Source organism: Mobula hypostoma, chromosome 4, assembly GCF_963921235.1.
Source record: "Mobula hypostoma chromosome 4, sMobHyp1.1, whole genome shotgun sequence".
NCBI lineage: Eukaryota > Metazoa > Chordata > Chondrichthyes > Myliobatiformes > Myliobatidae > Mobula > Mobula hypostoma.
In genome coordinates this window covers 58,821,678-58,846,654 of record NC_086100.1, presented here as the reverse complement: position 1 = coordinate 58,846,654, position 24,977 = coordinate 58,821,678, and the positions used below count along the sequence as shown (strand labels likewise).

The following is a 24,977-nucleotide window of genomic DNA, read 5'->3' as shown; positions in this document are numbered from 1 at the left end:
AATATACCCTATGACCCACAGCCGAGTGTGGCAATGAGTTGAACAGATTCACCACCCTCTAGCTAAAGAAATTTTTCTCACCTTCGTTTTAAATGGAAGTCTCTTAATTCTGAGGCTGTTCCCTTTGGTTCTAAACTTACCCACAATGGGGAAAATCCTCATCACATTCACTTTATCCAGACCTTTCAATATTCAATAGGTTTTAATGAAATTCCCCGCTCATTCTTCTAAACTCTGTGAGTACAGACCCAGAGTCATCAAATGCTCCTCATATGTTAACCCTTTCATTCCTGGAATCATTTTTTGAACCTCCTCTGAACCCTCTTTAATGACAACACTTCTTCTCTTAGACAAAGGGGCCCATAACTGCTCGTGGCATTCCAAACGTGGTCTGACCAGTGCCTTATAAAGCCAAAGCATTACATCCTTGTTTTTGTATTCCAGTCCTCTCAAAATGAATGCTAACATTGCATTTACCTTCCTTACCACTAACTCAACCTGCAAGTCAACCTTTAGAGAACCCTGCACAAGGACTCCCAAGTCCCTCTGCACCTCTGATCTTTGAATTTTTTGCCCCATTTGGTCATCCACACAACTTCATTCCTAGTGCCAAAGTGCATGACCTTCAGACTTCTCTACAATATATTCCATCTGTCACATTTTTCCCATTGCTCCAATCTTTCTAAGTCCTTCTGGGGATAGCTTGCTTCCTTCACACTGCCTAACCCTCAACCTACCATCCTAACCCTCAACCTATCATCTGCAAATTTGACCATAAAGCCATCAATTCCTTCATCCAAATCACTGGCATACAATGTGAAAAGAAGCAGTCCCAACACCATCCCCTGTGTCAGATCACTTGTCAATGGAAGCCAATCAAAAAGGCCCACTTTATTCCCACTCTGTTCCTCCTGCCAGTCACCCAATTTTCTATCCTTTTCTGTAATACCATAGGCACTTACTTTGTTAAACAGCCTCATGCATTGTACCTTATCCAAGGCTTTCTGAAAATACAAATAAACAACATCCACTGATTCTCCTTTGTCTACCCTGCTTATAGTTCCCTCACAGATTTCAAACAGATTTGACAGGCAAGATTTCCCCTTAAGGAAGCCATGCTGACGTTGGCCTACTTTATCATGCGCCACTAAATAGCATGAAACCTCATCCATAATAATTGACTCCAACATCTTTCCAACCACTTAAGTAGCCAAACTGGCCTATAATTTTCTTCTCTCTCCCTACCTGTTAGAGAGTGGAGTGATATATGCAACTTTCCATTCCTTAGGAAACCTTCCAGAATTCAGTGATTCTTGAAAGATCACTACTAATGCCTGCACAATCTCTTCAGTTACCTCTTTTAGAACCCTAGGCTTCAATCCATCTGGTCCAGGTGATTTATCTACCTTTGGATATTTCAGCTTCCCAAGCACCTTCTCCTTAGTAAGAGCAACAGCATTCACTTCTGCTCCAAAGACTCTCACATGTCTGGTATTCTATTATTGTCTTCCACAGTGAAGACTAACTCAAATTACTTATTAGACTTGTCCTCCATTTCTTTGTTTCCCATTACTACCTCTCCAGCTTAATTTTCCAGTGGTCCACTCTCATTTCTCTTTTATTCTTTGTACATTTGCAAAAACTTTTTTTTAATCCTCTTTTATATTGTTGGTTAGCTTCCCTTAATTTTCATCTTTTCTCTCTTTATGGCCTTTTAGTTGCCTTCCGTTGATTTTGAAAACCTTCCCATTAATTTTTGCTATATTATATGCCCTGTCTTTCGCATTTATGCTTTCTTTGGCCTCCCTTGTCAGCCACGGATGCCTCATCCTTCTTTTGGAATACATCATCATCTTCGGGATATATCTATCCTGCACCTTTCAAGTTTCCCTCCAGAAACTCCAACCATTTGCTGTTCTGCCATCATCCCTTCTAATATCACCTCCAATCAACTTTGGCCTCCTTTTCATGCCTCTATCATTCCCTTTACTCCACTGTAATATAGATCTGATTTTAGCTACTCCTTCTAAAAATGCTGAGTAAATTCTATCATATAAAATTCAATTATGCCTCCTAAGGTTTCCTTTCAAATCTGGGTCTTTACATAATACCAATCCAGAATGACCATTTCCCTAGTCAGCTCAATCACAAGCTGTTCTAAAAAGCCGTCTCATACATATTCTACAAATTTCATCTCTTGGGATTCAGCACTAACCTGATTTTCCCAATATACCTGCATAATCCATGATGCTCGTATCACTTGCCCTTTTTTACATGCCTTTTTATCTCCCATTGTAATTGCACCCCACATCCTGACTACTGCTTGGAGGTCTGTATATAACTTCCATCAGGGTTTTTTTACCCTTGCAGTTTCTTAACTCTACCCACAAGAGATCTACATCCTCCGATTACATGTCACTTCCTGCTAAGGATTTGATTTCATTTTTTACCAACAGAACCATCACACCTCTTCTGCCTACGTGTCTGTCCTTTCGATATAACATGTATCCTTGGATATTAAATGCCCAACTATGATCTTCTTTCTGCCATGGCTCAGTGATGCCCACAATGTCATACCTGACAACCCCTAACTACAAGATCATCTACCTTTTTCCAGATATTGTGTGCAGTATAATTGCCAGGATTATCCCTACTCTCTTTCTTAGACAAAGGAGCAAAATTTTCCACCCTCCAATCATCTGGTACTACTCCTATGGCCAGTGAGGATGCAACGGTCATTGCCAAGGATGCAGTAATCTCTTCCTCATTTCCAATTGTAACCTGGGGTATATCCCATCTGGTTCCAGGGACTTACCTATTCTAATGTTTTTGAAAAGTTCTAGCACATTTCTTTCGTAACATCAACATGATCAACCTATTTTACACTGTCCTCTCAATCATCATGGCCCCTCTCTCTGGTGAAAATTGAAGCAAAATATTCATCAAGGACCTCTCCTACCTCCTCTGACTTCAGGCACAGGTTTCCTCTCCTACCTCTTCCTTAATCCTATACACTAATGCCTTTACATGCCCCCCTCAAGATCTTCCAAGTCTTAAGCTCCTTCATGGCTACCTTGTAACTATCTGGAGCCCTGTCTGATCCTCGCTTCCTAAACCTTAAGTAGGCTTATTTCTTTCTCTTGACCAGATGCTCCACATCTCTTGTCAACCATGGTTCCTTCCCCCTCCCATCCTTTCCAGCCACAATGGGACAGACCTATCCAGAATCCCCAGCAAGTACTCCCGAAACAATTTCCACATTTCTGTTGTGCATTCCCCTGAGTACATCTGTTCCAATTAATGCTCCCCAGTTCTTGCATAATTGCATTATAAATCCCACTCCCCAATTAAATACTTGGATTCAATATATTACTATTCAGTCATCATCCTGCCCCACAGCACTGTGGAAGATCATTCACTACATGGACTGCTGTAGCTCATGAAGATGGCTCACTGAGGTCCTTTAACATCTGCCGGATGATGCTGAGGATGTTCTACGAGTTTGTGGTGGCCAGTGCGATCATGTTTGCTGTTGTGTGCTGGGGCAGCAGGCACCAACAGGATCAACAAACTCATTCGTAAGGCCAGTGATGTTGTGGGGATGGAACTGGACTCTCCGACAGTGGTGTCTGAAAAGAGTATGCTGTCCAGGTTGCATGCCATCTTGGACAATGTCTCCCATCCACTACATAATGTACTGGGTGGGCACAGGAGTACATTCAGCCAGAGACTCATTCCACCGAGATGCAACACAGAGCGTCATAGGAAGTCATTCTTGCCTGTGGCCATCAAACTTTACAACTCCTCCCTTGGAGGGTCAGACACCCTGAGCCAATAGGCTAGTCCTGGACTTATTTCCTGGCATAATTTACATATTACTATTTAACTATTTATGGTTTTATTACTATTTAATTATTTATGGTGCAACTGTAACGAAAACCAATTTCCCCCGGGATCAATAAAGTATGACTATGACTATCACCTTCTCACAGGCATTGAAGCTGAAGTAATAGAGGCACATCCTGCTATTCATGCTTATACAGTACCTATAAAAAGTATTCACCGCCCCCCCCCCCAGAAGTTTTGACTTTGTAGAGATCTGTTTTCACTTTGACATGAAAGAGTCTTTTTCTGTTGATCAGTGTCAAAAAAAGCCAAATTAAATCCACTGTGATTCAATGTTGTAAAACAATAAAACATATGGATGGATGTGGGTGGATTCATGCTGAGGGCTCACCTCCCAATTATCCTCTTGTCTCATCTATCAGTGTTTCCTTCTCTAAGAAATCATTTGGCCAATTTCACATTGCATTCTAAGGGGCATATCGACTAATGTACCAATGGCAGAAGCAACAGGTTTATGCAGAAGCTTTGAAGTTAGGAAAAAATCTTCAATTACAGAATTTAAATATTTTAAAACTCACTAGAAAATAAAAATAACATGTATTATGACCCGTACGTGCAGTAGAAATCAAATCATCAACTTAGCATTATTTGAAAATACAAACTGCTGAAGGAACCCAGCAACAGAGGCAGCATCTTTGCAGTGAGAAGTAGTGAACATTTTGGATTGAGACACTGCATCGTAACTGAGGAAGTAGAGAGAAATATATCCAATATAAAAAGTTGAGAGTGAGGGGTAAGGCAGGATCTGGTAGGTGATAGATAAAGCTAGGTGAGATGTGGAATGCTGAGTAGATAGAACCAGATGGGGAGAGGAATAAAACTGGACTGGAAGGAAAGGGTTTGGAAAAAGTATATGAAAGGTCCTGGATGGATCAAAAGCGGAGAGAAAAAGAGCACAAGAGCTGTGGATTACCTGAAACTGTTTATACTGTTGGGTGGTCATCTATCCAGGTGGATTAAAGGGTGTTGCTTGCATTTCCCCTCATTATAGCCAAGAAGTTGTTCAGGACAAGACTAATTGGTATGTGAATTAGGAGGGGAGTTGAAATGACATGCAACCAAGAGTTCAAGATGTCAATTAAAGACAGAATGCAGATCTTCGCAATATACTCACCTAGTCCACACCTTTTACTGATATAGAGAAAGCTACATTGAGAGCACAAAATGTGAGAACAAACTTGACGGAGGTGCACGTGAATCTTTGCTGGAGCTGGACGGGCAGGATGGTATTGAGGGTGGTGTATGAACAAATGTTGCACCATTTCTGGCTGCACAAGGAAGTGCCAGGGAGGAGTAAGTGCAGAGAGATGACAGAACCAGGGAGTCATGTAGAGAATGGTCGCTGTGGAAAGCTGAAAGGGGTAGGGAGAGGACAATTTTGCAGCTGGCATACATCATAAGGGAAGATGTGAAGGTTGGTACCATGAAAGGTGAAGACAAGGGAGCTCTTAAGCAAAATAACATTCATACTTTTAATTCTTTTTCTACATTCAGTTGCAAAGTCCTTACTTTTATAAACTATGCATTTCAATTCATTGCAAATTGAAAACAAAATGACAAAGAGGGCAGAAAGATCCTGAAACTTACCAAAATGATGATGTACCTTTGCCCATGGTTATGTAAGTCATCTGCAAATTGAGGCAGGTGCTGAAATTTTACTTTGTCATAAGTAAAATCCTTTTTGTTTTCCATGTAGTCAATATCAGTGATCTGGATATCCTAAAGAATTTGATTTATAGACTGTTGTGAGTTGATTTTCAACAATACCTACACTCTTTTAATAACAGTAATTCTAGTTATATTTGTTTAAATATATTCAGTTTTCCTGATATTGGATCAAAATTATTACTATTTATGATTGTCATCCTCCTTAGTTGCACTGTCATGAATAAGCTTTCCTTGAAAGCTCTCAGTCCATCCCACTAACCTTCTCTACCTGGCACTATCTGCCTGTCATCGTAAACCCATGCTCTGTTCATTAATCCTTTCTCACCACTCCCCTCCTCCACTTTATTCTGGCTGCCTTGCCTCTCCAGTCTCCAGCTTAATGCAGGGTTTCAACCCAAAACTTCAACACTTCCTTTTCTCCCACAAATGCTCCTTGAGTTCTTCCAGTAGATTGTTGTTTTCTCCATACAGCGCCTGTAGACTCTCGTGTGAATATTTTATTCAAGATTCGGTTCACTATGGCTATATTCACTACATTTCCAAAGAATGAAAGGAAATCTCACCGAAACATACAAAATACTGATAGTTACACAGACTGGATGCAGGATGTTCCCCTTAGATAGGGAATCTGGAACCAGCAGTCACAGTCTTGGTATATAGGGCAAGAAACTTAGGATGGACGAGAGGAGACATTTCTTCACCGAAGTTGTGAGCATGTGGATTCTTTTTAAACCATCAAAGACAGTGGAAGTCAAGTATTGTAAATACATTTAAGAGGGAAAATGGTTCATTTCTACACACAAAAGGCATCATGGGTGATGTAGAGAGTGCAGGGGTATGGCATAAAATAGGAAGTCAAACATGCTCATCTTGAATGGTAGAATAGGCTCACATAATCACATAAACTACACCTGCTCCTATTTTTCTATGTTTTAAAATCAATCATTGCAAGAAAATTATACCTCAATTACTATAAATCTGTTATATTACTGTTTGAGTGATAACCTTTTCAAGGAACATGGGTGTTAAACTATTTTCATTGTACAACCGTTTATTATAAGAAGTGTGTTCTACTCACATATGGGAGATTTATGTTTCTGTTCCTTTCCACTGTAGCTTTAACATCATCAAGGCTCTTGTAACCCCAGCGACTAAGTTGGAATCCCAAAGACCAGTAGGCAGGCATCATGGGTTTGCCAACCAGCTACATTATTTTAGCCCGACACCGAAAAGGAAGAATTACATTCATTATAATGACATCTCAAGCAAACAAAAAAGCAGACATTCCACTAAAATAACAAGAATGGTTTACAAAACTGTGAAATGTTAGCATTCTGTAAGTTTTATCCAATTCCAAAGAGTTCCAAGTGATGACTATGTATCTACCATTAAGTATTCACGAACAACACTTTCGGGTGAAGAACCCAAGAAGATATAAAAGTCCAAAACGCCACCAATTGTCCTGTATGTTACTGCTGGACTTGGCTGAAGCTCAACCTCTGTCAAAAAGAAAAAAACAGAGTCAGCACCTTTAATTCAATTGTAGCCAACATGGCTGACGATAACATGTCAGAGATGATCAAAACAAAATGTCATGCTCAATTTAAGAACTGTTTTTATTTGGTGGTCTTTTCAATAATAAACTACAATTGCATTTATCCCATTAATACACATTATAATAGATGATTTTTAGAAAAACTAAATTAGAATCATTTGGAAAACTAATACTGCACTCAAGGATTTGAGTTGGATCACTGCAGCAGAGAGTTCTCCAAATGCAAAAGATAACATATTTAATGTCTGAAAAGCATTAGCATTTAGTCTTCTAATAGCACCAAGATTAATGTGTCCCTGCAAAATTCCTCTGTGTGCTATCATGATGCAGTTATTAGTTTGTTTAAAACTACATGATATCAACTGTTATTGATTGCACATGTATTTTATCCAAACACGTTATGTGAATTGCTGCCTTGATGACTCAAATACAATTTATTCAATCATGTTTCATCGACATTAGGCCTGAGTGCTGGTGCTTAGAACAATGATTGGCCTGATTTAAAAGTAGGCCACTTTGAATATGTGAATGATAATGCCAATGACATTCTTCATTATAAGCTGTGCAGAAGAAAGTAAAGGCTGGAGCTAAGCCCATTTTAAAATTTTGCCTGTGAAGTGATTTCCACAGAGTTTGCAAAAAAAAAATCACTGCATTATTTATGGTACGAATTTGAGACATTTAGAGGATTGTTAATAAGATACAAATTTTAGAGAAAAGTGATCTATTGCCTGCAAGTCCTCCTTAGATTCTGGTAGTGGTACAATATATGTTCTGTGCGCATCCGCCGGTCGTGCATGCAGCCGGTTACAGTTGCTCTGCAGTTTCCTACTTTTAAACTTTTTAACTTAGTTATTTGTTGTATTTTTTTTCTCACGGTAACATGTTGAAGCTGCACCCCCTCTAACATGCCGGTGGAGAGAGTTATACTTGTTTTTTTAGCGCTGGAATTAGTTACATTCAGACACGTCTCGTTAGCGTGGCAGCAGGATGGCCGCATTGTGTATTCCAGGGACCAATTGATTACGCTCCCACCCGCCGGTTTAGTGAACAGAGCAGCGGACATACCAGCTGAAATCTGGAGGAAAACACACAGAGGATGCAGAGGGGGATCAAAAAGGTGAGGAAAGAGCACCGGGTCGAGACAACAGAGGCTTTTGGAGAAGAGAAGTTATAAGCCGTGTCTCCCCTCTCTTATCATAGGAAATGTGAGATTGCTGGGGAATAAAATGGACGAACTGACTGCACTTGTCAGGAGTCAGAGAACATTTCGGGAGAGCAGTGTCATGTGCTTCACTGAGACGTGGCTGCACGAGGACAAACCCAATCAAAGCGTTTCCATAGAGGGCTTCCAGACCATTCGAGATGACCGGAATTGCACTGAGAGCGGTAAGCGTAAAGGAGGGGGGCTGGCGGTTCTGGTAAATAACAGATGGTGCAATCCTGAGCATATTACGATCAAGGAACGTGTCTGTAGCCCGGATATTGAACTTTTTGCTGTTGGACTCCGGCCGTATTATTTGCCAAGGGAAATCTCGCATGCAATTGTGGTTGTTGTGTACATCCCTCCCTCTGCCAACCCGACGTTGGCGTGTAACATCATTTACACCGTCATAGCCAGACTACAAACCCAGCACCTGAGTGCCCTCATTACCATCTCGGGTGACTTCAACCAAGTTACCATGGCTAGAACACTGCCCAACTTCACGCAGTATGTGAGCTGTACAACCAGAGGGGAGAGGACTCTGGATTTGATGTACGCTAACGTTAAGGATGCATACAGCTCCTCTCCCCTCCCCCCACTGGAAAGGTCAGATCACAACCTGGTGCATCTAAAACCCTGCTACATGCCTCTGGTGAAGAGTAAAACTGCAACCTCGAGGACAGTGAGAAAATGGTCGGAGGAGGCTTATGAGGCGCTCCAGGGTTGTTTTGAGGTGACAGACTGGCAGGCACTCTGTGAGCCACATGGAGAGGATATTGATGGGCTCACAAAGTGCATCACTGATTACATCAACTTCTGTGTGGACTGCAATGTTCCGACAAGAACTGTCCTTTGTTTTTCAAATAACAAGCCATGGGTGACAAGGACATTAAGGACATCCTGAATGCTAAAAAGAGGGTGTTTAGAGATGGAAACGGAGGAGCTGAGGGCAATACGGAGTGACCTGAAAGCCAGGATCAGGAAGGCTAAAGACAGGTACAGGAGGAAGCTTGAGTGGAAACTCCAGCAGAACAACATGACAGAGGTCTGGAGGGGCATGAGGACCATCACTGGGTTCCGGCAAACTAGCAACAGAGGAGCGGAAGGCAGTGTGGACAGGGCCAATGAACTTAACCTGTTCTTTAACAGATTTGACAGTGTGGCCCCTGCCCATCCCACATATGAGCCATCTGTTGTCGGCCCCCAACCAACACATATTCCACTCTCCCCTCCTACCCCTCCTCACAGTCCCCCACCCTGCTCTCATAACTACACCCCTTCCCCACACAAAACCACCACGGTGGGCTTCACAGCTCTACAGGTGAGAAGACAGCTGAAACATCTCAACCCAAGCAAGGCTGCAGGACCGGATGCTTTCAGTACCAGGGTGCTCAAAGCCTGTGCCCCTCAGCTATGTGGAGTACCTCGCCATGTATTCAACATGAGGCTCCGGAGGGTTCCTGTACTGTGGAAGACGTCCTGCCTTGTCCCTGTGCCGAAGACGTCGCGCCCCAGCAGCCTCAATGACTACAGGCCGGTGGCATTGACCTCCCAAATCATGAAGACCCTGGAGATACTTGTTCTGGAGCTGCTCCGGCCTATGGTCAGGCCACACTTAGATCCCCTCCAGTTCGCCTATCAGCCCCAACTAGGAGTTGAGGATGCCATCGTCTTCCTGCTGAACCGTGTCTACGCCTACCTGGACAAGCCAGTGAGCACTGTGAGGGTCATGTTTTTTGACTTCTCCAGTGCGTTCAACACCATCCATCCTGCTCTGCTGGGGGAGAAACTGACAGTGATGCAGGTGGATGCTTCCCTAGTATCATGGATTCTTGATTACCTGACTGGCAGACCACAGTACGTGTGCTTGCAACACTGTGTATCCGACAGAGTGATCAGCACAGGGGACTGTCTTGTCTCCCTTTCTCTTCACCATTTACACCTCGGACTTCAACTACTGCACAGTCTTGTCATTTTCAGAAGTTTTTGGATGACTCTGCCATAGTTGGATGCATCAGCAAGGGAGATGAGGCTGAGTACAGGGCTACGGTAGGAAACTTTGTCACATGGTGTGAGCAGAATTATCTGCAGCTTAATGTGAAAAAGACTAAGGAGCTGGTGGTAGACCTGAGGAGAGCTAAGGTACCGCTGACCCCTGTTTCCATCCATGGGGTCAGTGTGGACATGGTGGAGGATTACAAATACCTGGGGATATGAATTGACAATAAACTGGACTGGTCAAAGAACACTGAGGCTGTCTACAAGAAGGGCCAGAGCCGTCTCTATTTCCTGAGGAGACTGAGATCCTTTAACATCTGCCGGACGATGCTGAGGATGTTCTATGAGTCTGTGGTGGCCAGTGCTATCATGTTTGCTGTGGTGTGCTGGGGCAGCAGGCTGAGGGTGGCAGACACCAACAGAATCAACAAACTCATTCGTAAGTGATGTTGTGGGGATGGAACTGGACTCTCTGACGGTGGTGTCTGAAAAGAGGATGCTGTCTAAGTTGCATGCCATCTTGGTCAATGTCTCCCATCCACTACACAATGTACTGGGTGGGCATAGGAGTACATTCAGCCAGAGACTCATCCCACTGAGATGCAGCACAGAGCGTCATAGGAAGTCATTCCTGCCTGTGGCCATCAAACTTTACAACTCCTCCCTTGGAGGGTCAGACACCCTGAGCCAATAGGCTGGTCCTGGACTTACTTCATAATTTACTGGCATAATTTACATATTACTATTTAACTATTTATGGTTCTATTACTAGTTATTACTTATGGAGCAACTGTAATGAAAACCAATTTCCCCCGGGACTATTAATAAAGTATGACTATGACTGTTACACGTCAAAGTAAAAGTCTGTAATAAATAAACTGAATTTACTAAAACATTTACATTTAATTACAGAAGATAATGGACAAGATGAAATAACTTGTGCAAAAATGGGCACCTGGGAAATTAAAACTACATATTGTTGTTATTTTCATGTGAGCAAATTAATTCTCTATTGTTCGAGTAAAAATCAGTAAAAGCAATTTCTGGATTGTTTCCCTTCACTCCAGAAATCCTTCTTGCCTCAAATCTCTCCTGCACTCCAATATAATTTCCAAAATGGGCACATGCAGAATGATGTCAGTCCCTGTAAATGCTCCATTTGGTACACTGAAGGGGAACTTGGACCAATGTTGTAGGAACGTCCATTGCTGGGCATTGCTGCCTGATAACCCTTGTTGAGTTTGTATGTTCTCCTTAACCTTGTACTCAGCTTTCCTCCCACATCCCAATGAAATGCTGATCGATGGGCTAGTTGGCTACTGTATATAAATCCTATCAAGTAGATAGCTAGTAGAAGAATCATAAAGTGTTAATGGGCATACAGAAGAGAGCATTTTGCAGGGAAATAAGTTATGGAATAGGATTTCCGAGAGCCAACATTGACCTGAACATCTGGCTGAAAGGTCTCCTCCTATGTTGTCAGGTAAGAAGAAAACCCAGCCCAGCACTGCACTAGGCCTTCCATCGTGCCCTACTCTCCTGCCCATTTGCAACCCATGATCCCCCATCACCAAATCAATGCTGGTCTCCCCATACTGGTACCATCTCCTCTACACTCCCCACTACTCAAACACTATTGGGCTCACCCAACGCCCAAAACTACCTATCCCCCATCACCAAAACAGACTCCTCTTTTCATTACTCACTCACCATTCAAATATTACTAGTTTCCCAATCCCAGATGTCTTGAAACAGCTACACCAGGATTTGCAGCTGTCTACCTACCTGAACTATCTCCAACATTATACAATGCACATTTGCATACACTGCAACTTCCAGGCAGAAATGTTTTCTATGTCAACAAGGAGTGCCTACATTCCAATGTAATTGTCCTGGACTATCTACAATTTATACAGGCAGGCATAAAAAATACAGGAGAGCTTAAGAAATTGACCATCAAACCCTGATGTGTATCTCTATCTCCCTATCTGAGCAGCAGGTACTAGGAGTAAAAGAAAGAGAACATAAAAACTGCTGGAGAAACTTAGCAGGTCGAGCAGTATCTAGGGTGGAAAAAGAATTAGACCATAGCACATAGAACAGTACAGCATAGTACAGGCCTTCAGACCACAACGTAGTGCTACCTACATAAAACTAACCTATGATCAGTCGAAACCCTCTCTCCTATACAGCCCGACATTCGTCTTACGTCCCTGTGCCTTTCTAATAGGTTGTTTATATGTTCCCATTGCATCAACTACTACAACTACGCCTGGCAATGTTCCAGGCACCCAACATTTTATGTAAAACAAAACAAAACCTACCTCTGACCTCTCCCCTAAACCTTCCTCCACTCACCTTAAACAGATGTCCAGACATCCTCCGACACCGGTTATTGCTGCCCTGGGAAAAAGGTGCCGGCTGTCCACTCTGTCTCTGCCTCTCATAAGCTTATACACCACCACTATCAAGTTCCCTCTCATCCTCCTTTACTCCAAAGAGAAAAGCCCTAGTCAATTAATCTTTCCTCATAAAACATGATTTTTATTTCAGGAAGCATCCTGGTATATCTCTTCTACATCCTAACTAAAGCTTACACATCCTTCCTATAATGATTTCGGTCAGAAATGAACACAATATTCAAAGTGTGGTATAACAAGGGTTATTATGCTCAACATTACTCCATTTCTCCATTAACCTTGTACTCTGCCTTCATGTTCAAAGTTCCAAAGTGTATCACTTCACACCGAATGATTTTTTTTTGTGTCCTCCCCCTCAGATAGTGCCCAATATGTTGAGTTCTTCCAGGAGTTATTCTTTTGCTTCACTTTCCATTATTAAATTCTCACGTGTCTACAAAGCGGTATAAATTATGCATCCAGCTTATTAAGTCCTTTGCTCTAAAAGAGTGCCATTTATTGCTGTATATGCAGATAGAAAGGCTAAGGAGAGCTCCAATGCACATTATGCATAAAATAGATGCTGAAAGGGAAAGTAACTTTCAATTTAAATGAAATTATGCTCCCTCATCCTTTATCCAAGTGACAAAGCAACATTCACCCAATATCCAAATATTCTACATTTTCTTTGCTTTCCCACCTGCAATGCAACTACCTCTTGGAAATCACCAACTTTTATCTTGGTGATTCTCATACAACATAAGAAACTGCCTGGAACATCATGCAGAAAGCCTTCTCGCTACTTATCAGGCATACCGTTAAACTTATGGTGGTCAAATAAACCCTGCCCTCCTTATTGCAAAGTAGTGCTATTAGTAGATGGATAATTTATTACTGGCCTCAGGTCAGAACACCAAAGCAAAGGTATGTCAAGTCAATCGGTGATTACATGCTAGCACTGAAGAGCTTTTCATTACATTGCAGTTCTGAGTTTCTTAACAGATCTCTGAGAGATAGTGTGTGTATTGACAGATAGAAGGATTCAATTAAAGTCACTCAGTGAATCAGAAGTAACTTTGAAAAGGCTTGTCAAACAACAACTTTGACAGAAGTGGTGATATTAAATATAAGAAAATTTCATTCATTCCAAACAGATTGTGCTGTACATAATTATGATACTACAGTGCAAAGTACCAAATCTACTTGGAGCCTAAGAGAGAAAAAATATTCAGATTAAGTCGTTGCATTGGCAGTCACCCAGAACAGTGATGCAAATTCAAAAGAGCCATCTGCTATAGAGGGTCATTTTGTATCAGTTTACAAGACACAACCCAAAGTGAAGGCGAGGTCAGATGATCATGTTAAACTCTTTGCATTATAGTTGACAAGAAAGGAGAAAAAAATGGAAAGCATGGTAATTAGGATTCTGAGGCAAAGTGTATTATCACAACAAATATAGCAAGCTGAAGATAAACACTGCCGCAGACTGCTCTGTGATGAATCAGGATATTTATTTACAGAATTGCGCAGGGTATTTCCACACTAGTTGAAGATGTATCCAGGGGTAAAATTTCCAAACAGAACAAATGGAATGTTTAGTGAAATGCAACAAATCGTGTAAGGCTCTATCAACTACATCAGCAAAATAATATAATACACCTATCCCGATAGAGAAAGGCTGATACAACAACCAAAACTGAATTCAAAAACTGTATCCCATTAACAGATGGTAAAATCATGTCTCAATAGCCTACTACATAAAGTATACAACCTATTTAATGATTCCAGTGATGCAACTTCGGCCATAAACTGCGCCTGCAGTTAAACCAGGTGAAAAAGCTGATGATTGAATGCTGCAATCTAATCCCTAAGCATTGAAAGCAGAGATCAAACAGGAATCAAATAAACTTCAGAAGGAGGGAGGTCTGCTCACAGTGATGGGTTAATGATGATTGTGGCAGTTCCAAAAGAGAATAGATGAAGTGCCTCAGCCCAAAACGTCAACTCTTTACTCTTTTCAAGCAGCACAATCAAAGTTGCTGGTGAACGCAGCAGGCCAGGCAGCATCTCTAGGAAGAGGTACAGTCGACGTTTCAGGCCGAGACCCTTTGTCAGGACTCTTTTCCATGAATGCTGCCTGGCCTGCCGAGTTCCCCCAGCATTTTGTGTGTGTTAATAATTCCACAAGATCAATGAAGCAGTTAATAAGTAACAAAGCCCATCACCAACAACACAAGATACGTCTGCTGAGCTAGCTGCAGTAATGCTATTACATTGTCTCATATGTATGCACAACTAAACATCATTTAAGACAGCCAACAATTTTTAACCATCAACAAGCAAAAGGGAATTTATTCCTGCAGCATTCTCCCATATGGTGTTAAATCGTCCTCTGAACTTTTCCAAGCCACTCTTGACAAGCTTTAATAAGGAATAAATCACTGCTTGTGTAATCAGGATGATGCTCTGATTACTACATGCACTGAGGAAAAAAATCTTGAAATCCTAGGAGAGATACTCAGCAATTACACAAGCATAATGAGACTTTAAAGAGAAATAAGTGCGGTCTTGTGCAACATGAAATGGTTTATCTTGGCTTACAAGTGGATACACATGGATTGCAATCTGAAAAGCAAAAGGTACATGGCTCTGAAACCAGCAATTATTTCCAAACTTGGGTCATTTCATGGAATGGAACAATACTACATGATTTAGTATTTATTTGGCAACCACACTATTAACCCTTTTCTCCTTAGTCAAAACTAAACTGAAATAAAGGGCAACAGTGTACTTACGAAGTGATCAGTGATAAATACACCGAGATGCCGGTCTGAGCCAGGATATTTATTTGCAAAATTTGGGCAGGATTCATCTATGGAAAACTGAAGAAGTACTGTTGTTTTGTTTTGTTGTGTTGTTGTTGTCTTTCTGAACATGATGATTCTGCTATGTTCGTTGGAATCAGAATTTGTGGTGACACTTGCATGCTGCTCCAGAGCATCCTTGGGTTGTGTTGGTCCTTGATGCAAATGATATATTTCACTCTATCTCTCAATGTACATATGGTAAATAAATGAATCTGAATCTGGGGAGTCCTCCTCCAAACCATTCTCTGGCTAATTTGAGTTAAAACTGTCAATCAGGCTGATCAGCAGGCAGGGATTAGTTTGAACAAAACACCGCTCAGGAATCAATGTCGATTATCTTCCATTTTTTGTGAAAGCACACTGACTTGTGACCTGCTCTCTTCTCCATACAAGTTGTTTAACATGGTGTCTAACTTGTCTTTAACAATTTTCTGCAAACTTTTTAAAAAGTATAGTGACAATGATCATGTCCAATAATATATACTCTGAGCACCAAACAGCCCTGGTAAAATTATTTTTAGAGACAAAAATTTAAGTAAACCTTTGCCCATTTTTGTCAATACTAAAACTTAAGTTTCTCATTCAGCTTATCAGGGGCCTTGCAAATATCTTTATACACTGCATCAAGTATGTAACATTCTAAGATCTTCCTTGGTATCTCCTGAAAAAAACATTCACATTATACCCCACACCCCACGTATATTGCTGCATAGTTCACATTGACATTTGGCACATCCAGGACAGTATTTTGAGCCAGACAGTACAAATAGAGAAGCAGTCATAATTGAAGCTATCCTCTGGGAATATAACAGTGGTTGGAGTATCAGTGGGATAACATTTCAGAATTCGAATTAAGTTTATGATCACCGGCATGTGACGCAAAATTTGTTAACTTAGTAGCAGCAGTTCAATGCAATACATAACATAGGAGAAAACAAAATAAAATAATATTAATAAATAAGTAATTTTTGGCTAAAAGAGAAATAAAAGCCAAAATATGCAAATCATTCGGCTTAAGAGTAAAATCATTTCCTCCAACAATGCCAAACAAGGCAGTCAGAGGGTTGGGTTTAAAGTTTACTTTAAAAAGCTCTGAGTAAGTTTGAAAATACTTCTTTCCAAAATTAATCAAGCCGCGGGCCGGACCAAAACATATGAATTAGAGAGGCCTATACTCTTTCATCGCTTTCATAAGTTGAGGGATAGAGTTTAAGAGTCGTGATGTAATGATGCAGCTCTATAAAACTCTGGTTAGGCCACACTTGGAATACTGTGTCCAGTTCTGGTCGCCTCACTATAGGAAGGATGTGGAAGCATTGGAAAGGGTACAGAGGAGATTTAGCAGGATGCTGCCTGGTTTAGACAGTATGCATTATGATCAGAGATTAAGAGAGCTAGGGCTTTACTCTTTGGAGAGAAGGAGGATGAAAGGAGACATGATAGAGGTGTACAAGATAATAAGAGGAATAGATAGAGTGGATAGCCAGCGCCTCTTCCCCAGGGCACCACTGCTCAATACAAGAGGACATGGCTTTAAGGGTAAGGGGTGGGAACAAGGGGGATATTAGAGAAATGTTTTTTACTCAGAGAGTGGTTGGTGCGTGGAATGCACTGCCTGAGTCAGTGGTGGAGGCAGATACACTAGTGAAGTTTAAGAGACTACTAGACAGGTATATGGAGGAATTTATGGTGGGGGCTTATATGGGAGGCAGGGTTTGAGGGTCAGCACAACATTGTGGGCCGAAGGGCCTGTACTGTGCTGTACTATTCTATGTTCCATGGTGTTATTTATTTAATATTTCAGTAATATTTGATTAATATTCCAAATATATTTTCAATTGAAAATGAATAAGGAAATGTTCTCGATGATGCCACAACATTCTCCATTCAGTACACCATAAGCCATGGCCCAACAGAAGGCAAACAGGTGTTGGTGCCAACCTCTGTGCCACTTTTTGGAAGGCATATTGAACAAAGGATGAGCATGCTGCTCAGAGGAATTGTGAAAGTGCCAAAAGCAGTGGTCTGACTACAACAGTTTTTGCACGCAACATCTCTGAGAAAGCTTCTGATAAACCCTCTGATATGTTAATCAGGCAGTTCCTTGCAAACTATGGGTTCATTTTAAGCTGGAGTTCAAGGAGCTTCAGATAAGTTGCAAGCATCCGGTTTTTGTGAGTATCAAGAACCAGAATCTACATTGCGTGCATTAAGATTATTGCATGAACTTCAAGTGGGAACAGAAAGCTGCTTATAAAAGTAGATGCAAAGGCCAAAGCCCAACTGAATGAATGGAAAGCCAAAAAGAAAGGAGTCAATGTAGATATGAAAACAGAGGATTCATCAGATGATGTTGTGGATTGAGGAAACCAACAGAAGAGGTCAGATTGTAAAGGGAGCTACAGATGGATTAATATGAGAATACTCCAGTGAACTAAATGCACCTTCCCAAGATCAAGATTTACATCTTAGAAGAAAGAAAAAGGACAAGAAAGAGGAGGTTGACATAAGTGCTATAGAAATGGAAGATACACAAGACTGAATTTCTTGAGAAATTAGCAAATTCAGAGATACTCTTAAGAAATTAGAAGAAAAAGGAAGGTGAGAAAAAGAAAAAAAAATTGAAAAAGGAGAGAAAGGATAGAGAGAAAGAAAAAGAGATGGAATGTGTAAAAGAATGAAAGTGGAAAGAAGAGCATGAGCAGGTTTGGCACCATAAGTGAGGTAGAGTTCAAGAGCGAACCAACAATAAGGAAAGGGAGTGCAACTGAGACAGCGAGATAAAAAGAGAGAAAGAAGCCAGGACCAGGAGAGAAGCAAGGATTGAAGTAGATCCAGAGGGAAAAGATGAAAAAAAAGGAAGGTCCATAGAGCTGTCAGAACCCATTTCTTGTAGTCTCAGAGACAACTGCTATAGCCACCTACAACCTGAGATTGTTTTCACAGCCACAACTCTCACCTGACAAGCAAAGTGACCTCTCTTGATAGGAAAGATGTTATCCCACAAACAAGAAGGAAACAAAACCTCCACAGGGATTAAATCTTTAGGCCTGAATGGGACTATTTAAAATTTACTCTGCTGTGGATGTCTATATCGTAGTTGTATTATATAGTGTACTTTGTAAGAATATCTATTCAAGTTGAGATGCATTCTATGTGTTAGAGTTTATAGCTAAGTAGGGAGGAGTGCTGTGCATTTAATATTTCAGTAATAATATAAACATATTATTTGATTAAGCATTCTTGTTCATTCATGAGCTTTATTGACAGTGGAGGATGTGCTCTGGGACCATGAAACTTTGTGCACCAGGCCTCATGCTCTCAGCCTCAGGCCTCAATCCTTAAAAATCTAAAGACTGAAAGATTAATTTTACTCATCATGTGTACATCAAAACACAGTGACATCAGATAGAATTGTGCTGGGGGAGGCCCGCAAGCGTCAGCAGGCTTCCGCCGTCAACATAGCATGCCCGCAGCCCAGTAATCCTAACTACATAGCTTTGGAATGTGGGAGGAAACCAGAGCACCTGGAGGAAACCCACACAGTCACAGGGAGAAGGTACAAACTCCGTACAGGCAACAGCTGAAATTGACTTTGATTGGTGATCGCTGGCACTGTAAAATGTGCTAATCACTACACTACTGTGCCACACTATAGCTCCATTTCATGGCCTGCATGTAGTATCAGTACTTCAACAAAGATGGGGACACAATGTGCAGAAGTGTCTAAAAGACCATTTCTGGATAAGCTGATACATGTTTGCCAAATCACAAGGGGCTGGTCAATTTATACCACTCACTCCGGCCCACACCAGCTGCTGCTCTCTTGAAAGATAGCTGAATGCTGAATGGAGAATTTCTATGCTCTCCATTAGATTGCTTACTTGTGGACCACAAATTGGGATTTGTTGCACATTTCTACTGGTTCTTGCTAGAAGGAAGCAGATTCATGAAGGATAATGACAAATATTACATAGATTGCATTAAACTAGCTGTGGCAAAAGAGCTGTAGCAAAGTGGTTCTTCAAAAGGATTTCCCTGATAAATTATGGAGCCGCATGCAATGTTCCTCATGAAAAAAGATATGGCAGAATCACTTAATGAGGAACATCAGCACAGGTCACTTTTAGCTGACAACCACCTACTCCTCCACTCTCTCTCCAAGGCTGGAGATAACTGGTTATCATAGAAGCTCTAAAGTTAAAGCAGAATCTATAATGGCTAGAATTTGCAAACACCTAAGAAAACTGGAAGAACCACACAGTACAGATAACGCTCACAGCAGATTAATAACTTCTAAGCAATAAGTAATTGATAATACTTTTAAATATTATTAGAGGGAGCCCTTTCTGCCATTGAACAGATGTTTAGTGGATTGAGATTAACACATAACATTAGCCGTACTGTTGAAGCCTAATTTAGCACTGAAAGTATTGCACAAGGATTGATGTCACAAGCCCATACTATCTGCATGCTCCTACTTCTCAATAATTAAACCAAAATAACATGCTACAAATGTGCATGCACCCTTCAGATGCCATTTCAAACCCAAAATGCTGTCCAATGCAAAAAAAATAGCACTCAAATTTTCCTAGCAAAATTTACTCAACCACCATTCTTTCAAGTTACTGTTCACAGAGCTCCCACCCAGAGAAAATTAGAAAAAAAGATCACTGTTTATTTTATTATCTTGTCATTGTTATTGTGAAAAGCTTACCCATAGCATTGCTATTCAGCAAAAATACACCAAAGGCTGAGCCACTCTCCCCTTCCAGACACATGAAGAAAGTGTGGTGTCCATAGAGATTGTGCATCCCCTGTTAAAGAAAAGCTGTTTTACAATCTTGAGAGAATTTATATCACACATTTATTGTATCAATTTCAGTTTAATCTTGACAACAGACTCACAGGCCCTCTGGCAGCTATATTTAAGAGTGTTTAAAGCAGTGAGCTAAACAACAATTTATATTCTCAGTGCAACTTTCCTATCATAAAAAGAGCTGCAAAACCTTTGCAAGAGCAGCATGGGTATCAAGCAGAATACAAGTGAGAGATTCAAACAGTTATAGTTGAGCAATATTCCAATCTATTTTCTTATGAACAATATAAGGAACCATTTCTACCAACAAAAAGATTCTTCCTAGGAATTGAGCTGTGTTTAGAAATTGGATTGCATTCATAATAATGGGAGACTTACAACAAATTTCCCAGCACCGGTAGCTATGCATTCAATGACCTTGGCTACATGCTCTCCAATTTGTTAGGTAATCCTTTCTGCTGATTGTCTACTTAAATCTCTTTTAAAAATCCAATGAAACAGATTTGATATTTTCTAAGGATGGCAATGTGAAATCTACCCAACGCCTTTGTTTCCAATGCTTGCAAAGTTATGTGACAACAGCAAGGCTAATCATGCTGTTGAAAGGACCAAAACTGTGATGAATTATGCTCAGTTAAAGCCAGTCTTCTAGAAGTTAAAAACCATCCTGTACTACCTAGGTGGAGGTGCAATATGACTCCAGTGGGCTTCAGGGAGTGCGTTCTTCCAAAGTGCAGACATCACACACACAGTTGGTTCAACTGCACGTTTTGCAAACACTTACTGTACGTATGAACACCTAACAATAGCTTCAATCTACACTTCCTCACCCCCTTCTCCTCACACGTCTAATCTGTTATTTTGCCTACTTTTCCAGTCTATTTGTACTATAAGGAAAGTTTTTACTCATGTACCCAGGTTTGTGCAGAAGAAGTAAGGACAGGACAAAGTCCTTCAGTAACTTGCACACCACTTATTATGTATTTATTATTTCAGTAATATTTGAGTACTATTATAAATATATTGTTTGATTAAGCATTTTTTGTTAATTAAATAATTCATTACGGGTTATAGGTAAACATATGTGAATGGCACGCATCATTACACCACTATATCATATGTGCATGCCTCATTAAAAGTAAAAATGAAGTTTACAAGCATCTCTTCGGCTCTCCCAATTTTACAAAAATCATGTACTACAGTTCCAAATCTTGTCCTCCATGCCTTTAGCTAAGCTATTGATCATCCCTCTCAGTAACTTCTGCTTGGCATCTAATTTCTTCCCCTACCCCCAAAACAACCACACAGTGTATGCAAAACTTCCCAGCTAAGATCCTGTAAAGACACAAGTTTTTCTTTTTCTTGCTTCAGATCATGCTTATTGAATCTCTTAAGGAAGCACTGGAGAAACATTCCTGATTCTTTCTTTATACCTCAATGTGATACACAGTCATAAGAAAATAAAACAGAGTACAATTGTCAACATGATGGCTGCAAGAAGGAACAAAACTAAACAACGAAGTTTACCTTGGACAGTTTTTCTATATACACTAAGTCATCCATATTTCATTTATCCATTAATCACTTCTTACTGAGGAACAAGTTTGATTACTAACTACCTATTCTCTTTAATGCATTTTCAAGTTGAAATATGTGGCATATATTCTGCAATGGAAGAAAAGCAAGACATTTATAATGTGGTAATTGGCATTTCAGGATGTCGTGAGTATTTTTACCAGCCAATGAATCATTCTTGAAGATTAGTCACTATTATAACATAGGGTTATGTACTGTAGCAGCCAATTTGCTTACAATAAGATTGAAGGGGCAATAATTAAATGATAAGCATATATACTTTAGCAGTGCTGTTGAAAGATAAATGCTGTTCAAGGAAACTGTGATTTTCTGTGAATAATTCCACGAGATCTTTTTATGGCCAGAATGCGCTTTGCCTCAGTTCAGCACCTCAAAAGCAAAAGGATGGCACCATAAAAAAAAGCAAAATGTTCCAATCCTGCACTGAACCATTAAGCTATGTTAGGCAAAGTGGGGCTTGATCTCATAACCAGCGACCTCTACTAATGAGGGTGCAGAAGAATTTTTCACATTACATCACTTCAGCTAAATTTTGAACATCCTTTGCAGTGGAACTAATAAATTGTTCTATCAGAAGAAAAATCATCAAGCAGTCTCTTTTTAAAGGACAGGTGGAACTCCCTGATGACTTCGCATAAAATGAACTGACATGCATCATGTTTTCATACCCCATTAGGAAATGCATCTCTGGCGAAGATGGGCCAGGTCTTCCAATTGGTGTCATGCCGAAACCGTTTATGAACGTGTTCCCCTAGTCCATAGATGTTGTGACTGGGAAGTTTAGCAGTCATTTGTAAATACTGATCAGCAAACTGTAGGGGCCCGAATGAAGTATCGAACCTATAGAAAAAAAGTATCATTACTCTTTGCTCTACGTGGTGTGTTACCTGAAGCAACCTGAACAGCACAATGTGGAACAAATTATTTAAGTTAGTGGAAAATTCACTTTACTTTTGCACCCTGTGGTTTCAGTTAATCATCAGATTCATATAAAAATGTAAAAACAAAGGTTGTTTCCAACTGATGAGGCTAAATACTGTTGAATTAGTAATGTAAATATATTTACATGATGTTATACCTCACACTGGGTAAAATAATTGAATTCAAAGATAATTGAAATGTTCAGAACGTAACATGATTATTGAGAAATCCAATATTCACATGCATATGCTCATTTAACATTATTTTTCTTATATGTCCTTTCATAAATACAACAGAATTAGGAGTTAAATAACACTTCTTGATCATTTGTGCAAAGGTCATAAAGTTTTGACAGACGTTTCTGAAATCTTCACTGTGTTACTATGACTTGTGCTATTGATGATAAAACTGATTGGTACCTTTTAAATTAATGGCAGCACTAAATTAATGTAAATCATAAGATCAAGGCAAAGCAAGAAACATTAACGTAGACAATTAAATGTGAGACTATGGAGCTGGTGGAGGAGGGAGGGCTTCGGGAACCTGGATCATTTGAATTGGACTCACTTCCAGGTCAGGTGGGACCTGTACAAGAAGGACTATGTGCACATGTACCAGAGGGGTACCAATGTCCTTGCAGGGTGAATCACAAGTGCTATTTGGGAGGGCTTCAACTAGCATGGCAATGGGGTGGGGGGAGGTGGGAATCAAAGCAACAGGTAGCAGGTGGAGAGATTGAGGGGAAGGTAGTCATTAGGCCAAATAAGCCTGATGGGAAAGACAAGCAGGGTCAGGGTAATGAGCTCAGTGGGACTGATAGGCTAAAGCATGTTTACTTGATGCAAGGAGGATATGGATACGGCAGGTCACCGAGTCTGGGTCAGGGAATCCAGCTATAATGCTGTGGCCATTACAGAGGCTTGGTTGACAGTAGCATAAGACTGGCAGTCTAAGTTCCAAAAGCTTGATGTTTCAGACGTGATAAAGGGATGTAAAACAAGTTGGAGGAGTTGCATTAATAATCAGGGAGAATATCACAGTAGCATTCATAAGGGCTCATTGACTGAAGCCATATAAGACCATAGACCATAAGACATAGGAACAGAATTAGGCCATTTGGCCCATTGAGTCTGCTCCATTTCATCATGGCTGATCCAATTTTTTTCTCTCAGCCCCAACCTCCTGCCCTCTCCCCAAAGCACTTCATGCCCTGATTAACCAAAAATCCATCAACTTTTGCCTTAAATATACCTGATGAGTTGGCCTCCACAGCTATCTGTGGCCACAGATTCACCATTCTCTGGCTAAAGAAATTCCTCCACTCTCCATTCTAAAAGGATGACTTTATATTCGGAGGCTGTGTCCTCTGGTCATGGACTTCCCCACCATAAGAAACATCCTCTCCACATCCACTCTATCAAGGCCTTTCAACATCCAATAGGTTTCAATGAGGTCACTCACATTCTTCTGAATTCCAGTGAGTAGAGGCCCAGAGCCATCAAATGCTCCTCATATGATGTCTTTCAATCCCAGAATCATTTGCATGAATGTCCATTGAACCCTCTCCAATACCAGCACATCCTTTATTAGATAAGGAGCCCTGTACTGCTCACAATACTCCAGTGAGGCCTCACCAGTGCTTCTACATTCCATCCTTGCTTTCATATTCTAGTCCTCTTGAAATGAATGCTAACGTTTCTCACCACTGACTGCAAATTAACCTTCAAGGAATCCTGCACAAGGACTCCCATTCCTTTGCACTTCAGATGTTTGAATTTTCTCTTCATTTAGAAAATAATCTACCCTTGTATTTCTTCTACCAAAGTGCATGACCAAACACTTCCCGACATAGTATTCCATCTGCTACTTCTTTGCCATTTCTCTTAATCTGACTAAGTCTTTCTTTAGCCTCTCTACTTCTATAAGACTGTCATCCATGTCATTGACATATATTGTAAAAAGAAGCGGTCCCAAAATAGGCCCCTGTGGAACATCACTAATCACCCACAGCCAACCAAAAAAGGCTCCAACTCTTTGCTTCCTG

At 40.6% G+C, this 24,977-nt stretch overlaps 1 protein-coding gene across 4 annotated transcripts in view; it reads right to left on the bottom strand.

The window, feature by feature from the left end:
• si (sucrase-isomaltase) overlaps nucleotides 1–24,977 on the bottom strand; it is a 181,395-nt gene that overhangs the window by 133,907 nt on the left and 22,511 nt on the right. For all 4 annotated transcript variants that reach the window (XR_010017658.1, XM_063045838.1, XM_063045836.1 and 1 more), the window contains exons 7-11: nucleotides 22,681–22,852; nucleotides 20,315–20,414; nucleotides 6,961–7,073; nucleotides 6,653–6,778; nucleotides 5,494–5,625 (exon numbers count right to left, since the gene is read on the bottom strand). Coding sequence is in view for 3 of the 4 variants with exons in the window: in XM_063045838.1 (XP_062901908.1) it covers nucleotides 5,494–5,625; nucleotides 6,653–6,778; nucleotides 6,961–7,073; nucleotides 20,315–20,414; nucleotides 22,681–22,852 (643 nt within the window). In the remaining variant the exon portion in view is untranslated. The remainder of the gene's footprint in view (nucleotides 1–5,493; nucleotides 5,626–6,652; nucleotides 6,779–6,960; nucleotides 7,074–20,314; nucleotides 20,415–22,680; nucleotides 22,853–24,977) is intronic.